The sequence below is a fragment of the Doryrhamphus excisus genome, linkage group LG16, assembly GCF_037039965.1.
Source record: "Doryrhamphus excisus strain RoL-2023G ecotype Guam linkage group LG16, RoL_Dexc_Guam_v1.1, whole genome shotgun sequence".
NCBI lineage: Eukaryota > Metazoa > Chordata > Actinopteri > Syngnathiformes > Syngnathidae > Doryrhamphus > Doryrhamphus excisus.
Genome location: NC_136372.1, coordinates 16031080 through 16056697, shown reverse-complemented (window position 1 = coordinate 16056697; position 25618 = coordinate 16031080). Strand labels below are relative to the sequence as shown.

The window sequence follows — 25618 nt, the reverse complement described above, 5'->3', positions numbered from 1 at the left end:
TATTCCTGTAATATCTGGACTTTATTTCCATATTACAACTTTATTAAAACTACAACTCTATTTTCTTTCTCTTATAAATATATTATAAGAGATTATAATATATAAAACATTAAACTAAATGCTATATTTTTTCCTCATAACATTAAAGGTTTATTTTTATAAAATTGAAGCTTTATGATGAAAATAAAACTGTTAACATTTTTCACTTATTAAATAAACTATTTTAAATAAAATGACAAATCATAAAAATATAACATTAAATGCATAAATAAATAAATTTAACTAAATGCTATAATTTTTCCTAATAACATTAAAAGTTTTTTTTTATAAAACTGCAACTTTATCATGAAAAATACAACTGTTTTTCGTAACATTTTGTGAAATAAACTATTTTAAATAAAATGACAAATATCATAAAAATATAACATTAAATGTATAAATAAATAAAAAAGAAACACTTACCAAGTTATGAATAGTTAAATAGTGCCACCATGTGTTGAAAAGCATCTATATCCCATCCAAGTTCCCTGCGATACAATATACAGTATTTTATGGGTAACTTTGTCATAGCAGGATTTACAATAATTACTCAAAATGCATGTAATCAATATATTGACCGATTAATTAGTTTATTTTAATGAATTTTTCTGACTGCGTTTTTTTTAAAGCAATATCACACCTCGCGTCCTTGTCTGCAAGCACGACAGAAGACAACTCCAAGGGGTCATATTGATCATTTGCTCAATTTTAATGGTGAATCTCATTTTCCACATAATTAAGTCACCATAATAATTCCTGATGCTATTTGTCTTTAACAACAGCAGATGGAAATAAGTGAAACAATTCAGTCATGATGTTTTCTTTCTATTAAAAAGTATTTGTATTTACCGTGTCTCAAAAACGGCGTTATGAGTGACACACGGTATTGGGTACATGCGCTGAAGTGCACATACGGACGGACGGAAGTATTCCATTTGAGTTGTGTTAGAGCTCGAGCTCGATCTTAACATCCATTTTGGAGTTGTAAGGCTCCAGCAGAGGGCGCACCTCCTCTGAGAGGAATCTGGCCACCTGGAGAACAATCACCATTACAGATATCGGACAGTACGTATCATAAAATGGAGGTTCTAGTTCGGTTGAATACCTGCTGAGGAGCACGGCCGATAAAGGTCTTGGGGTCCAGTAGCGCATCAAGTTGCCCAAGAATGGGAGCGAAGTAAGAGTCGGCTTGGACCCTTGCCAGAAGGTCGTTGTCGCCGCCCTCCTGTTTGACGACAGCCGCCGCCTCCTGGGAGAGGACGCGGATCTTCTCGTGGCAGTCCTACGTTTTAAGATTGACAGTGCATGAAGACGGTGTCTCGATGTGATGAGTGATGTCGGGGGATGATGTACCTGTCTGTTGCCTCCAGCCTTCACCATGGCCATGATGATGTTCTCCGTGGCCATGAAGGGCAGCTCATGGCGGATGTGTCGTTCAATGACTTTGGGGTAGACCACCAGACCTTCGGTGATGTTCTGGAGAGTGCTCAGGATGATGTCAGCAGTGAGGAAGGACTCCGGCAGGGAGATCCTCCTATACATATTAGAGACCCAGTTAACCCTTACATGAATGTACAGTATATACGGAAATGGACATTTATGGGCACGCTGGAACACAATGACTGCTCTTCCAAGTACTATTACTGCAACTACTAATAATAATAATAATAATTTTAAAAAATCGTCACTGAAAAAAAAAAATCAGTTATTATGAGTACTTTGAACCCTACTCTAATGTGGCTAATTTATAGCTAACAATTTAAATTTCCCACGATGCATAGAGTGCAGCTTCAGGAAGTTCGGAACCGTCCACTATCCGCAACAAGTTTCGAAGGATGGTGTTAAAAAGGATAGCTCAAGATAAATAGCTAACACAAAAAAAAAAAAAAAAACGAGAGAGGCTGACAAAGTGTGTGATGAAAAAAATTACAAGGCTGTTCATTTGTGATGCTGAGGAATGACGACTTAAGTGGTTTTAATTACAATTACGGTAAGCTCATGGCATGGTTTTAGTCTTGGATGCTAGCCTTAGATCATCTACAGCAGGGGTCTCAAACACGTGGCCCGCGGGCCAAATGTGGCCCGCAGGACACTAGTTTGAGGCCCCCCTGCCTTGATATGAAAGTTTAATGTTAGCACGGCCCGCGCAAGTTTGATATGGATGCTGTATGGTATCATGTACCCAGAAAAAAAAATTATTACTTTTGATTAATGTTCATGTTAAAGGTTAAATAACTGTTAATAGTTATCCTCCCTATCCGTGTGGAAGTGGTAAGTTTTTGGCTATTTAAGTTTAAAGGAAATAAATTGGAGGCTACCATTTTTGACCCACTTATGCATCTAAGGGTTAAGGGTATTTATCCATCAGTCATATGTAAGTGTTGTGCAACTCTACGCACACACTTCGCATTTATCTCATGCAAGTCTCCAGAGGCTGACCTGTTGGCGCTGTCGTCCAGCGTCCTCTCCAACCACTGCACCGACGCCGTTTGCAGCGGGTCGGTCATCAGCGCCACCAGGTGCCGAGCGAGGCTGCAGCATCGCTCAGCACGCATGGGGTTCCTCTTGTACGGCATGGCGCTAGAACCTACCACGAGGTTGCGATGTTTATATTAGTTCCTAAATGAGTCATTCGTGATCGAATTGGTTGTGAAGATATAGAACGTACCGATCTGTTCTTTCTCAAAAGGCTCCTCAATCTCCTTTAAGTTAGCCAGCAAGCGGATGTCGGTACAAATCTGCAGTGGGAAAAAAAGCAGATGGGTGCTAAGACGCCTTATGACCGCCAGGGGGCGGCATTTCTCTACTAGTCTTACCTTGTGGACTGTGGCGCCTAGACTAGCAAGGCTGGCTAGACTGTCTATGTCCACTTTGCGGCTGTATGTTTGTCCGGTCACCAGGTAGGCTCTGTGGAGCACAGATTATATATTAATCACTGTTTTAACAGTTATATGTTTATTGTTATTAATGCTGAGGCCTTACTTTTTGAAGCCAGCCATCTCGGTAACCAACCTGTCCAGGTCTTCTACCTGGTGGCAGAAAGATATAATCATTTCTAAGCACAGAAAACCACATTTAGATTAATATTTTACCTTGTCGTGGTCTCCCTGGAAGAGCTGCAGGAAACTAGCTTGAGTACCGGTGGTCCCCTTCACCCCGCGGAAACGCAGGTCATCGCGTGCACGTTGAAGGTTCCTCATATCCATGACCAAGTCCTGCAGCCACAAGCACGCTCGCTTCCCAACCGTTGTCAACTGAGCCGGCCTGCAAAAACGGGTAAAAGTTGAAAAAAAAAAGGCGGGGTTTAGAAATAAAACGGCACACGGCGAGGAAAAAAAAAAACAAGGAAGAGACTTTACTGGTAGTGCGTGAAGCCGAGCGTGGGAAGGTGAGAATATTTCTCGGCGAAGTTAGCCAATCTGTCGATGACTCTGGCTAGCTGTAAATTTAAAAAAATGAACACGGAACATCTGAGACCCAGCAATTAAAAGCTGTTAATTAATTCTGCTGATTGCATCGCCCGGATGGGTGCACATGTTTGCAGCTGAGCCTCACCTTGGGTAAAAGAATGTCGAATCCATCGCGCAGCATAATCAGATCCTGCGGTAGAAGAGCAACTTAGTAAGAACACATGGCATCATATTTTTCGAGACATTGTTTGTTACCGTGTTGTCTCCCACGTAGCAGGAAGTAGCGCCCAGGTGGATGATGGGGGCGGCGGCGGGGCAGCAGTGTGCGAAGGTGTGAACGTGAGCCATGACGTCGTGCCTGAGCTTCCGTTCCTCCTCCGCTGCCATGGCGAAGTCGATGTCCTCGGAGTGACTCTCCATTTCCGTGATTTGTTCGTCTGTGATGGGCAGACCCAAAGCCTGACGGCGAAGTAGAAGATTTAATTTGATGTTTGTTATATTTATTATTTTTTATTATATGTATAGTTATACATATTTAAGATATTTATACTGATTTAATTCATATTTGTAGCTCAAATGTTCAGTGAGGCACTAATGAAGAATTGGGAGGCATGATGGATTGCACTACTTGGCAGCAGCCACAAGAGGGCGTCATTAACTGAATCCCAGCGGAGTTGTGACGTTATAGAAAAACAAAATAAACAATAAATAAATATTAAATATATATAAAAATAAACAATAAATAAAGGCACAATGTAGTCTGGCGCTTTTTTATAACTTTATATTGATATTGATTCCAAAACCATGCTCGTATGTATATATGTATTTCCCTCCGTTCAGAACTCGGAACAACACTTCCTCATTCTCGCGCGGTGCATTCGCTGACAGTCAGAAATCTGACTTTCTTATAAGTAACAAGTGAATATGAGCATTTTAGTTGTCTCTTGAATTTCCAGTTAAAATAATATTGAATAGTACCAAAAAATCGAAATATTTGTAGCTTCTTTAAAATGTTCAATAAATACAATCATGATAATTTGATTTGCTTGTTGTTTATAATAATCGAGTAATGAAGTAGGCCAATACGTGTCAATTGGCATAGGGGCACGTGAATAAAAATAAAAACAAATAGCGTCTAACACTCAGAATTACGAGTGTGCTTGAACGCCTCATAGAGTATACAGTATATATATATTCCTACCCTGTCATTTATCTTTCTGTTCAATAAATTCTTTTAATAATTTAATTAATTTATTAATTTCAGACATACTTGTAAATGGTGATTATTCATGATTAATTAAATTAAAAACTTGGGTTAATCTGATTAATTTTTTTATAATTTATTTAATAAATGTAACACATTTATTTAATTTTTTTTAAAAACTTATTCCTGCTAACTGAATCTTGTATTTACGCCGCCCAGAGACATGTGACATCCTCATGTGACAACATCCTGATTAGATTGGAATTTGTTCAACTGGAGAAACCATGTGGTGGGACGATAAAATAGATTACATGACTACGTCCACTTAAAAAAAAAAAAGTCACAATGTCTCCGGGCCAACACAACGACCTGATCTCACGGCAGGAAATAGATCGACAAAGTTTGGCCGCACCATTTAGAGCGGCAAGCTGCTGTATACTGTTACCGACACATTCTCACCACGCCATTTTTTTACACGCATAAACCCAAACCCCTGCAGAAGACCTCAAAATTGCGTCTATAATAATAAGCACAACGGGTCATGTGGTGGCGTGCATGTGAGCGAGCGTCTGTCACCACTTAGCTATTATTAAGTACTATCTATTGTACTCACTGACTGTTTTAAATGAGAAGGCATCAGGAGACACTATCAGATGTTTAATGACCCTTGACCCTAGTGGTGACACACAGGCAGGGGTCGTGCAGGTCAAGAGTGTGACGCGTCAAGATAAATGATATCAGACACTGTGGATTTCATTACATAGTAAAAGAATTAATTTGAGAATAAATGATATCAAACACTGTGGTTTTCATGAAATAGTAACGAATGAATTAATTTGGGATAAATGATATCAGACACTGGTTTCCATTAAATAGTAATAAATTAATTAATTTGAGAATAAATGATATCAGACACTGTTTTTCATGAAATAGTAACAAATTAATTAATTTGAGGATTAATGATATCAGACACTGGTTTCCATTAAATAGTCATAAATGAATTAATTTGAGGATAAATGATATCAGAAACTGGTTTTCATGAAATAGTAACAAATGAATTAATTTGGGATAAATGATATCAGACACTGGTTTCCATTAAATAGTCATAAATGAATTAATTTGAGGATAAATGATATCAGACAATGGTTTTCATGCAATAGTAACAAATGAATTAATTTGGGATAAATGATATCAGACACCGGTTTCCATTAAATAGTCATAAATGAATTAATTTGAGGATAAATGATATCAAACACAGTGGTTTTCATGAAATAGTAACGAATGAATTAATTTGGGATAAATGATATCAGACACTGGTTTCCATTAAATAGTAATAAATGAATTAATTTGAGAATAAATATCAGACACTGTTTTTCATGAAATAGTAAATTAATTAATTTGAGGATTAATGATATCAGACACTGGTTTCCATTAAATAGTAATAAATGCATTAATTTGAGAATAAATGATATCAAACACTGTGGTTTTCATGAAATAGTAACAAATTAATTAATTTGAGGATTAATGATATCAGACACTGGTTTCCATTAAATAGTCATAAATGAATTAATATGAGGATAAATGATATCAGACACTGGTTTCCATTAAATAGTAATAAATGAATTAATTTGAGAATAAATGATATCAGACACTGTTTTTCATGAAATAGTAACAAATTAATTAATTTGAGGATTAATGATATCAGACACTGGTTTCCATTAAATAGTCATAAATGAATTAATTTGAGGATAAATTATATCAGACACTGTTTTTCATGAAATAGTAACAAATTAATTAATTTGAGGATTAATGATATCAGACACTGGTTTCCATTAAATAGTCATAAATGAATTAATTTGAGGATAAATGATATCAGACTCTGGTTTTCATGTAATAGTAACAAATTAATTAATTTGGGATAAATGATATCAGACGCAGGCTTTCATGAAATAGTAATAAATTAAGGAATTTTAGGATAAATGATATCAGACACTGTGGTTTTCATTTTATAGTTACTTCACTTTATAGTTACAACCTAATGAATACAGGATAAGTGATATCAGACACTGCTGTTTTCATTAAATACTAATAAGTGACCCAATCAGGAAAATAATTCCTTTTAATTTTCATGAAATGATAACAAATGAATAAATACTGGATAAGTGATATCAGACTCTGCGGTTCTCATTAAATAGTAATAAATGAATGATACATGGTATCAGACACTGGTTTACATTAAATAGTTAGAAATGAATGAATTTGGGATAAGTGATATCAGACACTGTGGCTTTAAATAAATAGTAATAAATGAATACATTTGAGATACAGGCACTGGTTTTCATGATATAGTTAGAAATTAATTAATTCAGCACAAGTGATATCAGACACTGGTTTTCAGTGAAATAATCATAAATTGATTAATTCAGGATAAATGACACCCTATACTCCTGCCATATGTACCTTGTAAACACCACATGTTTCTTAGATTGGCTCATACTGGAAATTAATTAGTCATTTTAGTTTTATTTAGTCAAAAAGAAAGACTTTACACGGTGATTTCTTTCTCTCATTGTGTTCTTACTTAAATTTTCACTTGTTTGCACTGTGATGTTGATATTAAAGATGATTTCCATGTCGATGTGTGCTAATGTGATTAGCACGAGACGTCAGTCATAACACTGGCGCCAGTGTATGGTCACGTGATACGAATACAATTTAATGTGTTTCGGTTGAATGGAGCTGATTTCAAAACGTTTTTAAAAATATATCTTGTAGATGAAGACAATATGATAAAGAGTGTTTGTGTGGTAGTAGCTGTCAGTGTCAGTTTAAACTATATTTAGAGCAGGAAACTTGAGCTGCCTTCTTGAAGGTCGAAACATGAATACGTGTGTATATATATATATATATATACATATATATATATATATATAAAGCTGGATAAGTAAGTATATGATTACATATTATTATTATTATTATTATTATTATTATTATTATTATTATTATTGGACAAACCTTCTCAGCCTTAGCGAGGTAAATCCACAGCTTTCTCCAGGTTGTGAATTTCTTCTTGTCACTGAAGTTGTAAGCCATTTCCTTGCTGGCATACCTTGACACTAACGGGGAACGATACTTCATAAATTCGTCAGCTCCTGCCATGATTCTTAGCTAAAATGATGTCCACAAAAGATCTTGTATCGTCTACTTCGCACACCGCGACACCCTACCACGTTTTTATCCCGAAAATAAAGTCACCGTCGCCGGCCACTTCACTAGCTTTGCCGTGCGTTTTTACGACACTGTAAATCTGCATACGGCGCGTGATTTGTGACAATTCGTAGCGAGATACGGCGGTTGTGTTTATTTTTTTTCTCCCTCGTGCGCCTGTGTGAAATGGAATTATCATCTTCCTGGTTTCCCCTGAAGTCATAAGTTGACATTATTTGCTTGCACCGACTGTTTTTCTCATATTGTAACTTAAAATATATACTTTCCGGTACTGCTGGAGCAGCACAGCTTCCGGTCCGTTCGGCAACACTCGGGCAACATCGGCGTAACACAGGAAAAAAACGATGTTGTATGTTCAAATTCAACTATGACAGGTACGGTTTTGGTGACACTTTTACTTCACTTTTTGTTTTAATATCGAATAACTTACATATACGACTAATAATTAATAATTACGTCATATAATACTGAAAAGTACATGCTGACAAAGACACTACATAGCGTCCTAGTGACGTCACAACCTCAGTTTAAACAGTTTTTCTTTATACATTGAGTGTAAAAAACCGTCTTCAGAAATAATTCACGCCTAAAGTGCGGTGCTGTCCATGCAGATATAACATAATTTGCTATGTTTAGACGCTTTTATGTGTTATGTAACACATAAAACACACTGCATGCATTTTACATCACTGTTAGGATTTATTCATGCTGCCCACGTCATCCGTGTCTGCAAGTTGTGTCAGTGCAGATGCGGGCAGCTGCAGGATACATCCAGCTGTAAATAGTGTTTCCTTGCTCCTTCATTTCTCTCTCTCTCTCTCTCTCTTTCTCTCTCTCTCTTTCTCTGCCTATCCATCTGTCCTGCTGGCTGCAGTCTGCATCCTGTGCCCACTGAAGCTGCTGCTGCTGCTGCTGCTGCTGCTGCTGAGCAACAGCGTTGTCTCCATTTCCCATCAGGAATGATGAGACATCTTCTTGTTCGCGTTGCTGCACGGATGGATTGATAAATGAGGCAAAAGGAGTGCACAGAAGAGGGAGAAAGGAGCAGAAAATAGTGGGGTGAAGGGTTAAAGATTGCCAAAAAAAAAAAGAGGAGGGGGTTCTGAATGGCAGGGGTGAGACCACAGAGCGCGAGCTACGCTGCAGTAGAATGAGGGTCAGGGAGGAATTGAGCACCCAGGCTTCTGCACCCAACTCAGGATCCATCGCAGGCTCCTCTCCCTGAAAGAGGTCGACAGGAGGAATCCAACGTGGAGGCGAGAAGGAGAAGAAGGAGGGGGGCGGAGGAGGAGAACGCCAGAGGTTCTACACACAAGATGGCTGCTGTGTCCTCTGCCTCTGACACTGGTAAGTGTGTCTCCTCGTCCCTTTGGTGCACACTCACTGTACTGGAAGTTGGAGTTCCCAGCATGCACCAGCGTCATGCTCAATGTCGTGAAACTGTTGCTTTCGTCCGTGTGTGTGTTTAGCGGCTCACATGGAGAGCGTCGGCAGCAGCAGCAGCAGCAGCGGCGGTGATGAACGAGATGACTCAATAAAGAGCCCTCTAGACATGATATAGCACCCCTATAGTCACCTTTACTCTCATTCATTCATTTTCTACCGCTTATCCTCATTATTAGAGCCCTCTAGACATGATACAGCACCCCTATAGTCACCTTTACTCTCATTCATTCATTAATTTTCTACCGCTTATCCTCATTATTAGAGCCCTCTAGACATGATATAGCACCCCTATAGTCACTTTTACTCTCGTTCATTCATTCATTTTCTACCGCTTATCCTCATTATTCGAGCCCTCTAGACATGATATAGCACCCCTATAGTCACTTTTACTCTCGTTCATTCATTATTTTCTACCGCTTATCCTCATTATTAGAGCCCTCTCGACATGACATAGCACCCCTATAGTCACCTTTACTCTCGTTCATTCATTCATTTTCTACCGCTTATCCTCATTATTCGAGCCCTCTGGACATGATATAGCACCCCTATAGTCACCTTTACTCTCGTTCATTCATTCATTTTCTACCGCTTATCCTCATTATTAGAGCCCTGTGGACATGATATAGCACCCCTATAGTCACTTTTACTCTCGTTCATTCATTCATTTTCTACCGCTTATCCTCATTATTCGAGCCCTCTCGACATGATATAGCACCCCTATAGTCACTTTTATTCTCGTTCATTCATTCATTTTCTACCGCTTATCCTCATTATTAGAGCCCTCTCGACATGATATAGCACACCTATAGTCACCTTTACTCTCGTTCATTCATTCATTTTCTACCGCTTATCCTCATTATTAGAGCCCTCTCGACATGATATAGCACCCCTATAGTCACCTTTACTCTCGTTCATTCATTCATTTTCTACCGCTTATCCTCATTATTAGAGCCCTCTCGACATGATATAGCACCCCTATAGTCACCTTTACTCTCGTTCATTCATTCATTTTCTACCGCTTATCCTCATTATTAGAGCCCTCTAGACATGATATAGCACCCCGTGCATGCGTGGGTTTTCTCCGGGTACTCCGGTTTCCTCCCACATTCCAAAAACATGCTAGGTTAATTAGCGACTCCAAATTGTCCATAGGTATGAATGTGAGTGTGAATGGTTGTTTGTCTATATGTGCCCTGTGATTGGCTGGCCACCAGTCCAGGGTGTACCCCGCCTCTCGCCCCGAAGACAGCTGGGATAGGCTCCAGCACCCCTGTGACCCCCGTGAGGATAAGTGGTAGAAAATGAATGAAGTATTCCCAGTATTCCCAATTGTGGAATAGGTTGGAGACCCCTGGTCTAAACAGTTGATGTTTATTAGTTTCAACAGGGGACCCAAGGGGCCGCCACCCCCCTGAGCGCCGGCTGCTTATCCTCGGGGGGCCAAAGTCTGGTAAGACCTCATCAGCCAACACCATCCTGGGCGAGGAGGTCTTTGACGCCGGGACAGAGACCACTCACAGCAACGTGGGTCAGACGGAGATCTTTGGCCGTCGGGTAACGGTGGTCGACACGCCTCCATGGCTCATCCCCAGCGATGCGGAGGACGACACCGAAGCAGATGATAACGGGAACACCGGTGCGGAGTCGGAGAGCCTGCCGAGGCCGCCGCCCAGCCTGGACAGTGAGGGGCCCTGCATGGGCGCCATCCTGTGCCCTCCCGGCCCTCATGCTATCCTCCTGGTGGTGTCCGTCACTCAGCCTTTCACAGACACAGAGAGGAGGGCCGCCGAGGAGCAGCTGGGGGCTTTGGGGGGAGGAACCTGGAGATACTCCATGGTGCTCTTCACTGGGGTGGACAAGTTGCAGAAGGGGGTCTTCATTGAGGAGCACATCGCTAACACCGGCGAGGGCCTCCAGTGGCTGGTGGAGAGATGTGGAAGCAGGTATTGGAAAACATATTAGAGCCCTCTAGACATGATATAGCACCCCTAGAGTCACCTTTACTCTCATTCATTCATTCATTCATTTTCTACCGCTTATCCTCATTATTAGAGCCCTCTAGACATGATATAGCACCCCTAAAGTCACCCTTACTCTCATTCATTCATTCATTTTCTACCGCTTATCCTCATTATTAGAGCGCTCTAGACATGATATAGCACCCCTAAAGTCACCTTTACTCTCATTCATTCATTCATTTTCTACCGCTTATCCTCATTATCAGAGCCCTCTAGACATGATATAGCACCCCTATAGTCACCTTTACTCTCATTCATTCATTCATTTTCTACCGCTTAGCCTCATTATTAGAGCCCTCTAGACATGATATAGCACCCCTAAAGTCACCTTTACTCTCATTCATTCATTCATTTTCTACCGCTTATCCTCATTATTAGAGCCCTCTAGACATGATATAGCACCCCTAAAGTCACCTTTACTCTCATTCATTCATTCATTTTCTACCGCTTATCCTCATTATTAGAGCCCTCTAGACATGATATAGCACCCCTAAAGTCACCTTTACTCTCATTCATTCATTCATTTTCTACCGCTTATCCTCATTATTAGAGCGCTCTAGACATGATATAGCACCCCTAAAGTCACCTTTACTCTCATTCATTCATTCATTTTCTACCGCTTATCCTCATTATTAGAGCCCTCTAGACATGATATAGCACCCCTAAAGTCACCTTTACTCTCATTCATTCATTCATTTTCTACCGCTTATCCTCATTATTAGAGCCCTCTAGACACGATATAGCACCCCTAAAGTCACCCTTACGCTCATTCATTCATTCATTTTCTACCGCTTATCCTCATTATTAGAGCCCTCTAGACACGATATAGCACCCCTATAGTCACCTTTACTCTCATTCATTCATTCATTTTCTACAGCTTATCCTCATTATTAGAGCCCTCTAGACATGATATAGCACCCCTAAAGTCACCTTTACTCTCATTCATTCATTCATTTTCTACCGCTTATCCTCATTATTAGAGCCCTCTAGACATGATATAGCACCTCTAAAGTCACCTTTACTCTCATTCATTCATTCATTTTCTACAGCTTATCCTCATTATTAGAGCCCTCTAGACATGATATAGCACCCCTATAGTCACCTTTACTCTCATTCATTCATTCATTTTCTACCGCTTATCCTCATTATTAGAGCCCTCTAGACACGATATAGCACCCCTATAGTCACCTTTACTCTCATTCATTCATTCATTTTCTACCGCTTATCCTCATTATTAGAGCCCTCTAGACATGATATAGCACCCCTATAGTCACCTTTACTCTCATTCATTCATTCATTTTCTACCGCTTATCCTCATTATTAGAGCCCTCTAGACATGATATAGTGCTAACCTCTGCGTGCAGCCCTAAAGATTAATCAATTAGCCAATTAATTCACAACTATTTTGGTCTTCTGTCAATCGTTTTTTTTTTATTTAAAAAATGTAAATATTATATTTTGCAGACCAAAACTACCAGTTCAAATTAATTTTGGTCCGTCTGGGGCCTAACTGATTACACGATTAATCGAAACAAAGATTCAGACTAAAAAAAATAATCGTTAGTTGCAGACCAACGCTTATATACTTATATACTGTGTATTACAAGTAAAGCTGATGTTCTACCTGCAGGTACCATGCTTTCGACAACAGCTGGAAAGACACGGAGGACAACACGCAGGTTCCGGAGCTGATGGAAAAGGTGGAGGAAATGATCACCGACAACCAAGGTTGGTTGAGACGGCAAATACTGTTTTTAAAGCTACGGTACATTTCCTGTTTTTATATGAATGTTGACGTTTGTGCAGGCTGGTACTTTGAGGTGAACGAGTTGATCTTGCTGGAGGAGGAACAGGCGAGGAGAGCGCTGGAGGAGGAGAGGATGAGGATGGAGGAGCACGCGAGACAGAGGGAGCAGATGATCGGAGGACCTCCAAGAGGTACCGGGAAGCTTCTGTGGTGTGTTTAGGAGCTTTCTTCTTCATTGTTTTCTTTCTTCTGTTCCTACATGAGAAGAACTGAGGTTGCTGTTGTTGGGGTGGAAGGGCGTTGGGAAGAGCTCAGTTGGGAACTCCATCCTGGGTCGTCGGTACTTCGAGTCAGGCCAGGAGACGGACCTCTGCCTGCGTAGGCAGGCTCTTGTATCCGGTCGGCGTGTCACCATCGTGGACACCCCAGGCTGGGACTGGTTCTCGGTGCGACGTACGCCGAAACGCATCCGTCAGGAGTCGCAGCGTGGCGCCGCGCTCCTGCGACCCGGACCACACACGTTGCTGCTGGTTCTCCCGGTGGTCTCCTCCCTCACCGCCAGGAAGAGGAGAACGCTTCTGTCCCATATTGAGACTCTGTTCGGGGACGGCGCCTGCCTCCATACTATGGTACTGTTCAGTTGCGGCGACTGGCTGGGGCGCACGCCCATTGAGGAGCACATACTCCGAGGGGGCCGGGAACTGCAGAGACTGCTTGAGTACTGCGGGAACTATTACCACGTCCTGGACAGTAAGACACCCGGCAAGGACAGGAGCGTCTCCAACCTCCTGGATAAGATTGAGGAGATGATCAGGGAGAACGGAGACAAGGCCTTCCTTCCTGTGCAGACCGAGTGGTGTAAGTCATTTCTCTTCTGCTTATTAATCCCACCAGGATTCATTGGGAGCAAAATCTGGTGCCTAGAAAATGGGAATCCTGGATAATATTAGGATATTTTACTCCGACTTCCTCCCATATTCCAAAAACATGCTAGGTTAATTAGCGACTCCAAATTGTCCATAGGTATGAATGTGAGTGTGAATGGTTGTTTGTCTATATGTGCCCTGTGATTGGCTGGCCACCAGTCCAGGGTGTACCCCGCCTCTCGTCCGAAGACAGCTGGGATAGGCTCCAGCACCCCCCATGCGACCCTCATGAGGATAAGCGGGTAGAAAATGAATGAATGAATGACAGTAAATGTAACTATAGGGGTGCTATATCGTGTATAGAGGGCTCTAATAATGTTAAAAACCATATAGAGATTGTTCTTGCTTGAACAATGCCGGTGCCAGCAACTCGTACAGTGGTTTGTACAAATCCATAAATACATAAATCCATGACTACAATCAGGGGGTGTGAAGAAAATTGTGTCCCGGAATTCAATACCTGTTCATTCATTCATTCGAGGGTTGCGTGGGGGTGCTGGAGCCTATCCCAGCTGTTAATCATTCATTCATTTTCTACCGCTTATCCTCATTATGAGAGCCCTCTATACATTATGTAGCACCCCTATAGTCACATTTACTCTCATTCATTCATTCATTTTCTCCCGCTTATCCTCACTTGGGGCGCGCGGGGGTGCTGGAGCCTATCTCAGCTGTCTTCGGGGTGAGAGGCGGGGTACACCCTGGACTGGTGGCCAGCCAATCACAGGACACATATAGACAAACAACCATTCACACTCACATTCATACCTATGGACAATTTGGAGTCGCTAATTAACCTAGCATGTTTTTGGAATGTGGGAGGAAACCGGAGTACCCGGAAAAAACCCACGCATGCACGGGGAGAACATGCAAACTCCACACAGAGATGGCCGAGGGTGGAATTGAACTCAGGTCTCCAGCAAAAGAGTTGTGTAATGTCATAAATAATGAATTACAGAAGTGTATAAGTGACTATAGGGGTGCTACTTCATGTCTAGAGAGCTCTAATAATGTTAAAAAAAACAAATTTAGAAGGTTCATTCATTCATTCATTTTCTACCGCTTATCCTCACGAGGGTCGCGGGGGGTGCTGGAGCCTATCCCAGCTGTTGTCGGGTTGAGAGGCGGGGTTCACCCTGGACTGGTGGCCAGCCAATCACAGGGCACATATAGACAAACAACCATTCACACTCACATTCATACCTATGGACAATTTAGAGTCGCTAATTAACCTAGCATGTTTTTGGAGAAAACCCACGCATGCACGGGGAGAACATGCAAACTCCACACAGAGATGGCCGAGGGTGGAGTTGAACCCTGGTGTCCTAGCTGTGAGTTCTGGGTGCTAACCACTCAACCACCGCGCAACCTTTATGTTTTTTTTTTCTACCTAATGATGCATTTTTGGCCTTGTGCGACTTACAGTCCAGAAAATACGGTATATATTCTGGTGCACGGGACGAAATATCCAAGTCGATATAATCCCTCTGTGACACACGGTGAAACGCCGCCCCCGCCTCCCCCCCCCTTTTATCTCTTTGACGCATTGAGCCGCGTGGTGTTTGTGCCTTGTCATCAACATTGTATAACAAGATTTGTGTTTGCGTTTGACAGTGAGCGAGGAGAGCTCTTACTCGTCCGACAACACCGAGCCCGAGGACGACTGTCGAGGTTGCCAGCTGCAGTGATGAAGGTGAAGAAACCCAAGTGGCCCCCTCCCTCTCTCTGCGCTCGCGCGCGTGTGTGTGTGTGTGTGTGTGTATGTTTACTGTTATTCTTGAGTATCCAGTAGGCCCAAACATAACCTCATGTACCTTTTAGACCGTTGTAGGAAGTAAAAGGTATCGGTGAGTAGTAAAAGGTGTCGGTTTGTGGTATTTTCCAGAAAGGCTTACTTCCTCGCTGTTAGGATTTATCGGAAGTCTAATCCATTTAATAACATGAAGGGATTTATTTAAGATGACATTATCAGCGGCAGGCAGCTTGTTGTCATTCAGGACAAACCAACTGAATTTTTTTTGGGGGGGGGACATTTCTTGTCACTTTTAGTCTTTGATTTCGGCGAAATAAAAAACGCCCCATCAAAACACATCTGAAGTTCAAAAGTGATATTTGTTCGCAATTCCCACAGGAAATCTGATGTATCCTATTATATCCTATTACGAGAACTATGAATCTGGAGTGATATTATGAATTAAAAAAAAAAAAAAGCTTCCTTTATGAATATTTTATTTGGTTCCACTCGGGGAGACAGGGTTGAGTGATGATCTATCCGGGGAGAAACCTGGCACGTTAACCGAAAAGCTGCAGGCACGGGTCACATGCTAATTTGTAAGGTTGCGTTCACGCTTATGATTGGGTGCTGTTACGTACAGTGAAGAAAATAAGTATTTGAACACCCTGCTATTTTGCTATTTCTCCCACTTAGAAATCATGGAGGGGTCTGAAATTTTCATCGTAGGTGCATGTCCACTGTGAGAGAGATAAACTAAAAAGAAAAATCCAGAAATCACAATGCATGATTTTTTAACAATTTATTTGTGTGATACAGCTGCTAATAAGTATTTGAACACCTGAGAAAATGAATGTTAATATTTGGTACAGTAGCCTTTGTTTGCTATTACAGAGGTCAAACGTTTCCTGTAGTTTTTCACCAGGTTTGCACACACTGCAGGAGGGATCTTGGCCCACTCCTCCACACAGATCTTCTCTAGATCAGTCAGGTTTCTGGGCTGTCGCTGAGAAACACGGAGTTTGAGCTCCCTCCAAAGATTTTCGATTGGGTTCAGGTCTGGAGACTGGCTGGGCCATGCTAGAACCTTGATATGCTTCTTACGGAGCCACTCCTTGGTTTTCCTGGCTGTGTGCTTCGGGTCGTTGTCGTGTTGGAAGACCCAGCCACGACCCATCTTCAATGCTCTGAGAGAGGGAAGGAGGTTGTTCCCCAAAATCTCACAATACACGGCCCCAGTCATCCTCTCTTTAATGCAGTGCACTCGTCCTGTCCCATGTGCAGAAAAACACCCCCAAAGCATGATGCTACCACCCCCATGCTTCACAGTAGGGATGGTGTTCTTCGGATTGTACTCTTCATTCTTCTTCCTCCAAACACGCTTATTGGAATTATGACCAAAAAGTTCTATTTTGGTCTCATCTGACCATAAAACTTTCTCCCATGACTCCTCTGTATCATCCAAATGGTCATATGCAAACTTAAGACGGGCCTTGACATGTGCTGGTTTAAGCAGGGGAACCTTTCGTGCCATGCATGATTTCACATCATGACGTCTTAGTGTATTACCTACAGTAACCTTGGAAACGGTGGTCCCAGCTCTTTTCAGGTCATTGACCAAGTCCTGTCGTGTAGTTCTGGGCTGATTCCTCACCTTTCTTAGAATCATTGAGACCCCACGAGGTGATATCTTGCATGGGGCTCCACTCCGATTGAGATTGACCGTCATGTTTAGCTTCTTCCATTTTCTAATGATAGCTCCAACAGTGGACCTTTTTTCACCAAGCTGCTTGGTAATTGCTCCGTAGCCCTTTCCAGCCTTGTGGAGGTGTACAATTTTGTCTCTGGTGTCTTTGGACAGCTCTTTGGTCTTCGCCATGTTACAAGTTAAAGTCTTACTGATTGTATGGGGTGGACAGGTGTCCTTATGCAGCTAACGACCTCAAACAGGTGCATCTGATTCAGGATGATACATGGAGTGCAGGTGGACTTCTAATGGGCAGACTAACAGGTCTTTCAGGGTCAGAATTCTAGATGATACACAGGTGTTCAAATACTTATTTGCAGCTGTATCACACAAATAAATTGTTAAAAAATCATGCATTGTGATTTCTGGATTTTTCTTTTTAGTTTATCTCTCTCACAGTGGACATGCACCTACGATGAAAATTTCAGACCCCTCCATGATTTCTAAGTGGGAGAAATAGCAAAATAGCAGGGTGTTCAAATACTTATTTTCTTCACTGTATTATTATTATTATTATTATTCATTTTCTACCACTTATCCGAACGAGGGTCATGGGTATGCTGGAGCCTATCCCAGCTGTCTTCGGGGCAAGAGGCGGGGTACACCCTGGACTGGACTGGCCAGCCAATCACAGGGCACATTTAGACAAACAACCATTCACACTCACATTCATACCTATGGACAATTTGGAGTCGCTAATTAACCTAGCATGTTTTTTTTTTGGAATGTGGGAGGAAACCGGAGTACCCGGAGAAAACCCACGCATGCACGGGGAGAACATGCAAACTCCACACAGAGATGGCCGAGGGTGGAATTGAACCCTGGTCTCCTAGCAGTGAGGTCTGAGCGCTAACCACTCGACCGCCGTGCCGCCTACCAAACTGCACCAGCGACCAAACCAAACTAAACACACTCGCAGATCAGTAGAGTTTTCTTGAACCCAACCGAAGGTTTTAGCTAGCACCTGTTTAAACACTTTGGTCCGTGTTAGCATCCGTATTTGAGTTTAAGTGAAGCAAACTCGTAGAGAACCAGAAAACCAGAACCGAACTAAGGGTTTTACTTTGTAGCAACTAGAAGACTGAATTTTTGTTGTCATTTTAACACTGGTGTGTGTTTTTGGTTCATGTACCACACCAGGGTTCGGGTGTTCGTACTAAATGAACCAAACTCGCAAAGAACCAGAGTTTGTTTGAACCGAACCAAAGGTTTTACTTTGTAGAAACTAGAAGACTGACTTTTTGTTGTCACTAGTCCATGTTTTTGGTCCATGTAGTATTCATACTTGAGTTCAAGTGAACCAAACCGCACCAAGGTTCAGGTGTTCGTACTAAATGAACCAAACTTGTAGAGAACCAGAGTTTGTTTGAACCGAACCAAAGGTTTTACTTTGTAGAAACTAGAAGACTGACTTTTGGTTGTCACGAGTCCATGTTTTTGGTCCATGTAGTATTCATACTTGAGTTCAAGTGAACCGAACCGTATCAAGGTTCAGGGGATGGCGTTCACACTTGACCAAACTAATCAAACTCGTAGAACCAGAGTTCGTTTTAACCGAACCAAAGGTTTTCCTACGTTGTAGCAACTAGAAGACTTTTTGCTTTCATTTTAACACTTTGGTCCTTTTTGGTCTGTTTTTATTTCGGTTCAACTGCACCAGAGTTCAGGTTCAGACTCGACCAAAGGAACCAAACTTGTTGAGAACCAGAGTTCGTTTTAACCGAACCAAAGGTTTTACTTTGTAGCAACTAGAAGACTGACTTTTTGTATTAATTTTAACACTTTGGTCCTTTAAGCGTTTTTATTTCGGTTCAACTGCACCAGAGTTCAGGTTCAGACTCGACCAAACGAACCAAACTCGTAGAGAACCAGAGTTCGTTTTAACTGAATCAAATATTTTACTTTGTAGCAACTAGAAGACTTTTTGATTTCATTTTAACACTTTGGTCCAGATAGCGTTTTTATTTCGGTTCAACTGCACCAGAGTTAAGGTTCAGACTCGACCAAAGGAACCAAACTCGTAGAGAACCAGAGTTCGTTTTAACCGAACCAAAGGTTTTACCTACGTTGTAGCAACTAGAAGACTTTTTGTTTTCATTTTAACACTTTGGTCCTTTTTGGTCTGTTTTTATTTCGGTTCAACTGCACCAGAGTTCAGGTTCAGACTCGACCAAAGGAACCAAACTGGTACATCACCAGTTACCCGAACCAAACAAGCGTGAACGCACCCTAACCTAAACGTGCTTTTACAGCAACCAGAAGACCCGACTTCACGGCTGCGATCCTTTTGTGCTGGTATAATCCTGACCCGTCCATTAAAGAAATTGAGTCGTAAATATACGATCACGTGTGCACAAAGAGAGACTCTTAATAATAAAAGACTGCGTAGAGGAACGTGGACTTGGTTCATGTGGACAGGTTCAATTCCGCTATATATGTGCCTCAGCATATCTTCAGCATCAAAAGCGTGACGGCGGGAGTCCAGCCTCGCTGTAAAGATTCCGCATGCTACAGAAAAACCACATAACCTCATGAATCACTGGAGCTCAAGTAGGGCTAGCGAGTTTTTTTTTCTACATTGTGAAGGAATATGCTATAAAAAATTCTATATACTGTATATCTATACATCTGAGGCATGTTAGGACACTGCATGCAGAGAAATAAATGAGTGCCTAAAAATAATAATAATAATAATAACTCACCTTGTTTCTTATTCCCTTCTGCTTGAATATCCGGTATGAGTCCACATCCCTGTACTTCGACAGCTGCAAGAATATTTGAAAAAAAAAAAAACATGCAAGAATAAATTTGACATGCATCCGTCGTGCTGTAAAATGTTAATTTTCATTGAATCCCGTAGCAAACAAGTCCCTCCATCATGCTTTAGTGGCTATGTGCTTCCATCTTGTTTCCACTTCCAAAGCATGACTTTCAATTATTCCTTTCAACAGGAAGAGAGAGTTCCGCTATGGTTCTATTGTATTCACACTGTAAGCTAATGTTATTATGTCGCTTTTAGGGAAGCTATATATATTTATTTTTATTTTTTTTTGCACTATGTAAGTTCACTGTAGCCCAAAAGTGACGTGACTTGCTGTGTCGTCCCTCTTAATATGGTGATTACAACAACGGCAGTTTGTTCATTGTCATAAAAAAATAAAATAAAAGATATGGATATATTGTTGTGTATATTTTGTTTTCATGTCATTGGTGTGATATTCTTACAAAAATACATTCTGTCTTGAAGAAAAAAATAAATGAGCTCACATTGGAACACACAAGGTATGCTTTGAAAATAAGTATATTATAATATAATATATTAGAATGTAAAATTACAAAAATTAAATGTTAATTTTATTATTTTAATTTAATTGTATTTATATTTTAAAGAAATATTTTTAAAATAATAAAATTTGCATTTTATTCCCCTCAAATATTTTTATTTGTAATAATAAATGTAAACTTTAAATTAATTAAATTTGCATTTTTCCCCTTAAATATTATTTGTATTAATAAATGTATTCTTTAAATGAGTTAAATTTGCAATTTATTCCCCTCACATATTTTTATTTGTATTAATGTAAACTTTAAATGAATTAAATTTGCATTTTCCCCCCTCATATATTTTTATTTGTATTAATAGATGTAAACTTCAAATGAGTTAAATTTGCTTTTCTGCCTTCAATTTTTTTATTTGTATTAATAAATGTAAACTTTAAATGAATTACATTTGCATTTTTTCCCCTCAAATATTTTTCCTCTCATATATTTGAATTTGTATTAATAAACGTAAACTTTAAATGAATTAAATTTGCATTTTTCCCCTTATTTTTATTTGTAATAACAAATGTAAACTTTAAATGACTTAAATTTGCTTTTTTTCCCGTCAAATATTTTTATTTGTAATAAACAATAAACTTTAAATAATTCAATTTGCATTTTAAATTTGCAAATATTTTTCCTCATATATTTGAATTTGTATTAATAAACGTAAACTTTAAATTAAGTTTGCAATTTTTTTCCCCTCAAATATTTTTATTTGTATTAATAAATGTAAACTTTAATTACATTTGCATTTTCCCCCCTCAAATATTTTTTATTCGTACTAATAAATGAACTTAAAATGAACTTTAAACGAATTAAATTTGCTTTTTTTCCCTGTAAAATGATTAAGACCCAAATTTTCCAATGTACTTAATCTTCTAAGAGTATTGATCTTGTTTGCTTTTATGGACGTCCTATATTGCATGTGAACCCACAAAGGCGTTTCCTCCTTTCCAGGATGAGAGCCAAGTTTTCCCTCTTTCATGTTGCTCTGCACCACCTTGATCTTGGCCTTTTACCAAGTATAGATTACACTAAAGTAAATGGGACCAGTTCAGTTCACGCTTGCACAAATAGGACCAATGGTGAGCTGAATGTACACATTTTTCCTTGGTATTATTTAAGCTTTGCCGATATCAGCACTGGAGTCAGCTTTTTCCATCTTCGCTGCCTGAAGGGTCCTAACGGAAGTTGGTGCAAGTTCAGAAAGTGTGTGGTTCCTACACATGATCACATGACACCATTTAAATATAATGGGAGTATTTATTAAAACCTTATACATGATTAGTACAGTTAAAACATGAAATAAAAATGTACAAACATGCAATAAATGTTTATTTTGAGCTGTGCTTGCTTGTGTTGATTATTCTAAATATGATAGCAATGTTCTAAATGATACTTAAGTGCGCTGTCAGTAGAACCAGGATATAATGTGCACAAATGACATAATACATCAGATGAAGACAAGCCCAGCTGAAAACGGCTCCAACTCTCCATCATACATTTACATCCGCAGTCCTCACCACTAGGGGCCGCTCTTTAACCTCGCCGTACGGACTTCCTCCATGAGCTCCTTGAGGTACTCGATCTCTCTGGCCATGGACTCCGCCTTCTCTTTCAGCTCCACGTTCTTCCTCTCCAGCACGCCGTGCTCCGTGAGGAGGGCGTCCTGCTCGGCGCGCTTCTTCTGCCGGTACCGAGTCGCTGCCGTCTTATTCTGCTCCATCTTCTTCTCTTTCTTGTTCTTTGGCGCCTTCGATGCTACTCTTTCGTTTGTACATGAACTTGGGAATGACTTGGGTTTGGATAAAGGTGGGCTTTCTTTGCGTTTGGGGTCGGGGTATGGGCGGTTTCTGGAGGACCGCGGCGGAGGAGAATGATTCGTGTCGCACCCAGTGGATGCGGCGCCGGGGGTCCCTGCGTCATCTTTAGGAGCGAGGAGGAGGACAATTCTGGTAGGCGAAAGGGAGATCACAACCCTCTGGACCTGAGGAACCACCGCCGATGCCGTTGGGTTCATCTCACTCATGGGGACGTCCACTTCGCTGCCCAGGTCCAGGGTGTAAGCAGGTGAGGCGGATGAGCTTGCCTCGGACTTGATTTCAAACTCCGCTTGAGGATCTGGACTACATGCGGTCGGGGAGGAAGCAGAGCTTGGCTCGGATTTAATTTCAACCTCCGCTTGAGGGTCTGGAGTGGACGCGGCGTGGAAGGGACCATCACTGTGGGACAGCGGTTCTGTTGCGATGACGGCGGCGGGGGGAATATCTGCTGGGAAAGTAGAACCGAGACTTGAAAGCGCCGGGAGCGAGTCGAGCTCAAGGGAGGCCAGGAAGTCATCCGGGTCGCTTGGAGACTCATCATCTGGGCTGCAGGAGCCTATCAGAGAATCCAGGTCAAAGTCGCTCAGATCCACCCTTTCGGCCATCCACTCCAGATCACCAAACATGTCATCTGAGGATAAAAAACCATCACGTTAAAAAAAATGTGGTTCTTCGTCACTTTGATGCGGCTTCAAAGGATAAATAAGCTTAAAATGGCCGCCAAAGTTTCATAATTTACCTTTTCTGTCGCCTGAGACCACCTCAGCATCTCTTAACTGACCAGGGTTGGCCAACCAGGGGAGCATCTCAGATGAAATCCCAGATTTCCCCTGGACAACTGGGGGCGAGTGTGGAGGAGAATAGAACGTCGGGGGAGAAGCGGAAGAAGACGGGGATGAAGAGTTAAAAGGTGACACCGGGGCTGCCATTCCATCCACAGAGGCTGGTCCTCCTCCTTTGTGATGGTCCTCGAGGTCGGAGTGAAGAACAACTGAGCCCATGGCGTCAGCCATGGGAGAGGAAGGCTCCCATAGTAGGGCCTCCATGTCTTCCAGGCCAAACTGTGAGTTTGTCATCATCGTGGTCATAGTGGCTGTTGTTGGTCACAAATGGAGTGCGTGACAGTGCTCTGAGGCCGACAAACTCTTTTATGCTGTCGCGTGCAGCAGTGCTGAGGGTTTCCACGTGGGACCTGGAAATAAATTTGTTAAAGTTAGCATTTTTATTAATTATAAAAATAAAAACAAAAAGACATGTAATGACATTTGCTGTGCTGTTATACAATTACAATAGGCCAACAGCGCCCCCGTGAGGCTAAAGAGAGAACTGCATGTCACGTGGTTCAAGTTAGGCTCGTGACTGTGACGTCAATCCGCCTCCAATAAAAGGTCAAAGAGTTCCCCTCCCCCAATGGCGACCACGCCACGACGCCATTTTGACTCGCGGAAACCACCTTGTTCCGACTGCCACGTTGCCATTAAAAAGCGGTCATTTCAACAAAACACTTACTTATATAAACTAAAACTACCACTTACACAAAGCAAATATGAGTTAACGATACGGCGCCATTAAGACAACATTTAAACACACAAAGCTTATAAATACATCGAGTTACGTCAGTTAATTTTCTATTCTGACAGCAGTTCGAATACACTTTTATATTAACGCTGTTTAAAAAGACAAAATCACGCATATTACACATTAAGAAGACGACGCTAGGCCCAACCGACTCAACGAAGAAATAATTTTAAATATATACTTACGACATTTTCGCTGAATTAGAAGTGACTCAGTGCACTGGTTGGATGCACTGTTTTGTTGGAGGCTGCAAGGTCGCTGCACTTTCACACTGCCATTTCGGCAAAAAGATTGGTGTCCTGGAATGCTATGGTTGTTGTGTTCCTGTGACAGGCAAAATGGCGCTGGCAGCGATGCTGTGATGTTAAGCAGTTCGCGTTGCGGCTTACGGTATCCTTCCGCAGTGTTTTGACGATCACTCCGCCAGGGTCTGTTTTTCTTCCTGAGTTCCGAAAAAAATAACACTAAAAATACATATTCCTATTTCCACTGATGGATTGTAACCAAATTGTAAATATATCATCAGTAATTTAAAGGGCTAAAAGATTGAGCTTCGATTCAATTCACTTTCAAAATGTCAAAAATGGAGTAGGAAGAAGCAGACATGATCCTATCCTTTTTAGGCATGTTGACATGCGATTTGGAAGCACGTGATTTATTTCATAAAATCTTGTTCAATAAACCAAATATGTGAACACAAAACCCATGTTTATAGCTTTATAATTTTAAAGCCGAAAATTTGAAATACGTATATTGATAAATGAACATTTTAGTTTACTTTTACCTTCATTTAAGACCAGATGGGGCTGTTAGATCAACACGGACACTCTTTTCCTGTTTTGCCACGAGTTATTTCTTGAATTAAAAAACTCTTAACAGCTGTAAAATAACCCAAAATAAAGTTGAAGAATTTTTTATAAAGAAGATGAGAAATAAAACAAAAATTTTATATTGTTTTACGGATGTAAAATTATAAAAAAAAAACCGCTTTAACATTTGTTCTGTTAGCAATGAACCACAGAGTCAAGTGCTGATGACATCATAGCCAGGCGACGGAGCTGACTTCTGCTTCCTGTTTCTATGTATTAGTAGGCTAATAAAATGCTAAGTTGGACTTACGTATTAACAAGATTCTTGACCAGAAAATATTAATTAATTCTCAATGTTATGGTAACCAAAAAACGTGTAAATAATAATAATAATGCTTAATTCAAATAAAAAAATGGGTGGAAAAATATTGATGAAACAATTCAGCAGTCCTACCTCGTTCAAAGATGGAAAGTCAGTCTTGGTGCATATTTTGTCTTTTGAAAGTCTTAAACTTAAAATCAAAGTGGCGATTCTTGACATTTTGATGCTCACTTTTAGGAGTGTCAAACTCCCGCCATGGAGGGCC

General features: G+C 40.9%; 3 protein-coding genes and 1 long non-coding RNA gene across 4 annotated transcripts; 2 read left to right on the top strand and 2 right to left on the bottom strand.

The window, feature by feature from the left end:
- Positions 1–729: 729 nt before the first annotated feature.
- On the bottom strand, positions 730–7966 carry adsl (adenylosuccinate lyase). Its single transcript, XM_058050330.2, has 12 exons — positions 7669–7966; positions 3705–3908; positions 3595–3639; positions 3399–3478; positions 3132–3303; positions 3022–3068; positions 2856–2946; positions 2708–2777; positions 2479–2626; positions 1393–1573; positions 1145–1321; positions 730–1071 (listed from the first exon to the last, which is right to left on the bottom strand). The coding sequence occupies exons 1-12, from the start codon at positions 7810–7812 to the stop codon at positions 985–987; spliced, it is 1446 nt and encodes a 481-aa protein (XP_057906313.2). The 5' UTR covers positions 7813–7966; the 3' UTR covers positions 730–984.
- Positions 7967–8768: 802 nt separating this feature from the next.
- On the top strand, positions 8769–16384 carry LOC131103785 (GTPase IMAP family member 8). The gene is made up of 6 exons (XM_078797166.1): positions 8769–9228; positions 10706–11270; positions 12976–13073; positions 13152–13283; positions 13360–13950; positions 15633–16384. Exons 1-6 carry the CDS (start codon positions 9198–9200, stop codon positions 15704–15706), a joined length of 1491 nt encoding a protein of 496 aa, XP_078653292.1. The 5' UTR covers positions 8769–9197; the 3' UTR covers positions 15707–16384.
- Positions 16385–18807: 2423 nt separating this feature from the next.
- Positions 18808–19949, top strand: LOC144901896 (uncharacterized). Its single transcript, XR_013630047.1, has 2 exons — positions 18808–19062; positions 19553–19949. It is a non-coding gene; the product is annotated as an uncharacterized LOC144901896 (long non-coding RNA).
- Positions 19950–22064: 2115 nt separating this feature from the next.
- LOC131103789 (cyclic AMP-dependent transcription factor ATF-4) lies at positions 22065–24707 on the bottom strand. Its single transcript, XM_078797297.1, has 3 exons — positions 24408–24707; positions 23384–23836; positions 22065–23275 (listed from the first exon to the last, which is right to left on the bottom strand). The coding sequence occupies exons 2-3, from the start codon at positions 23730–23732 to the stop codon at positions 22347–22349; spliced, it is 1278 nt and encodes a 425-aa protein (XP_078653423.1). The 5' UTR covers positions 23733–23836; positions 24408–24707; the 3' UTR covers positions 22065–22346.
- Between the last annotated feature and the right edge of the window lie 911 nt (positions 24708–25618).

Bases quoted from the DNA above. Each gene is read 5' to 3' on its own strand.
- adsl (XM_058050330.2), bottom strand. From the start codon at position 7,812: ATGGCAGGAGCTGACGAATTTATGAAGTATCGTTCCCCGTTAGTGTCA. The intron at 3,479-3,594 runs GTGAGGCTCAGC...TTAAATTTACAG, and splicing joins TCGACATTCTTTTACCCAAG to CTAGCCAGAGTCATCGACAG. The intron at 2,947-3,021 runs GTAAGGCCTCAG...TGTGCTCCACAG, and splicing joins GAGATGGCTGGCTTCAAAAA to AGCCTACCTGGTGACCGGAC.
- LOC131103785 (XM_078797166.1), top strand. From the start codon at position 9,198: ATGGCTGCTGTGTCCTCTGCCTCTGACACTG. The intron at 13,074-13,151 runs GTTGGTTGAGAC...ACGTTTGTGCAG, and splicing joins AATGATCACCGACAACCAAG to GCTGGTACTTTGAGGTGAAC. The intron at 13,951-15,632 runs GTAAGTCATTTC...TGCGTTTGACAG, and splicing joins TCCTGTGCAGACCGAGTGGT to TGAGCGAGGAGAGCTCTTAC.
- LOC131103789 (XM_078797297.1), bottom strand. From the start codon at position 23,732: ATGACCACGATGATGACAAACTCACAGTTTGGCCTGGAAGACATGGAG. The intron at 23,276-23,383 runs GTAAATTATGAA...TTTTATCCTCAG, and splicing joins GGTCTCAGGCGACAGAAAAG to ATGACATGTTTGGTGATCTG.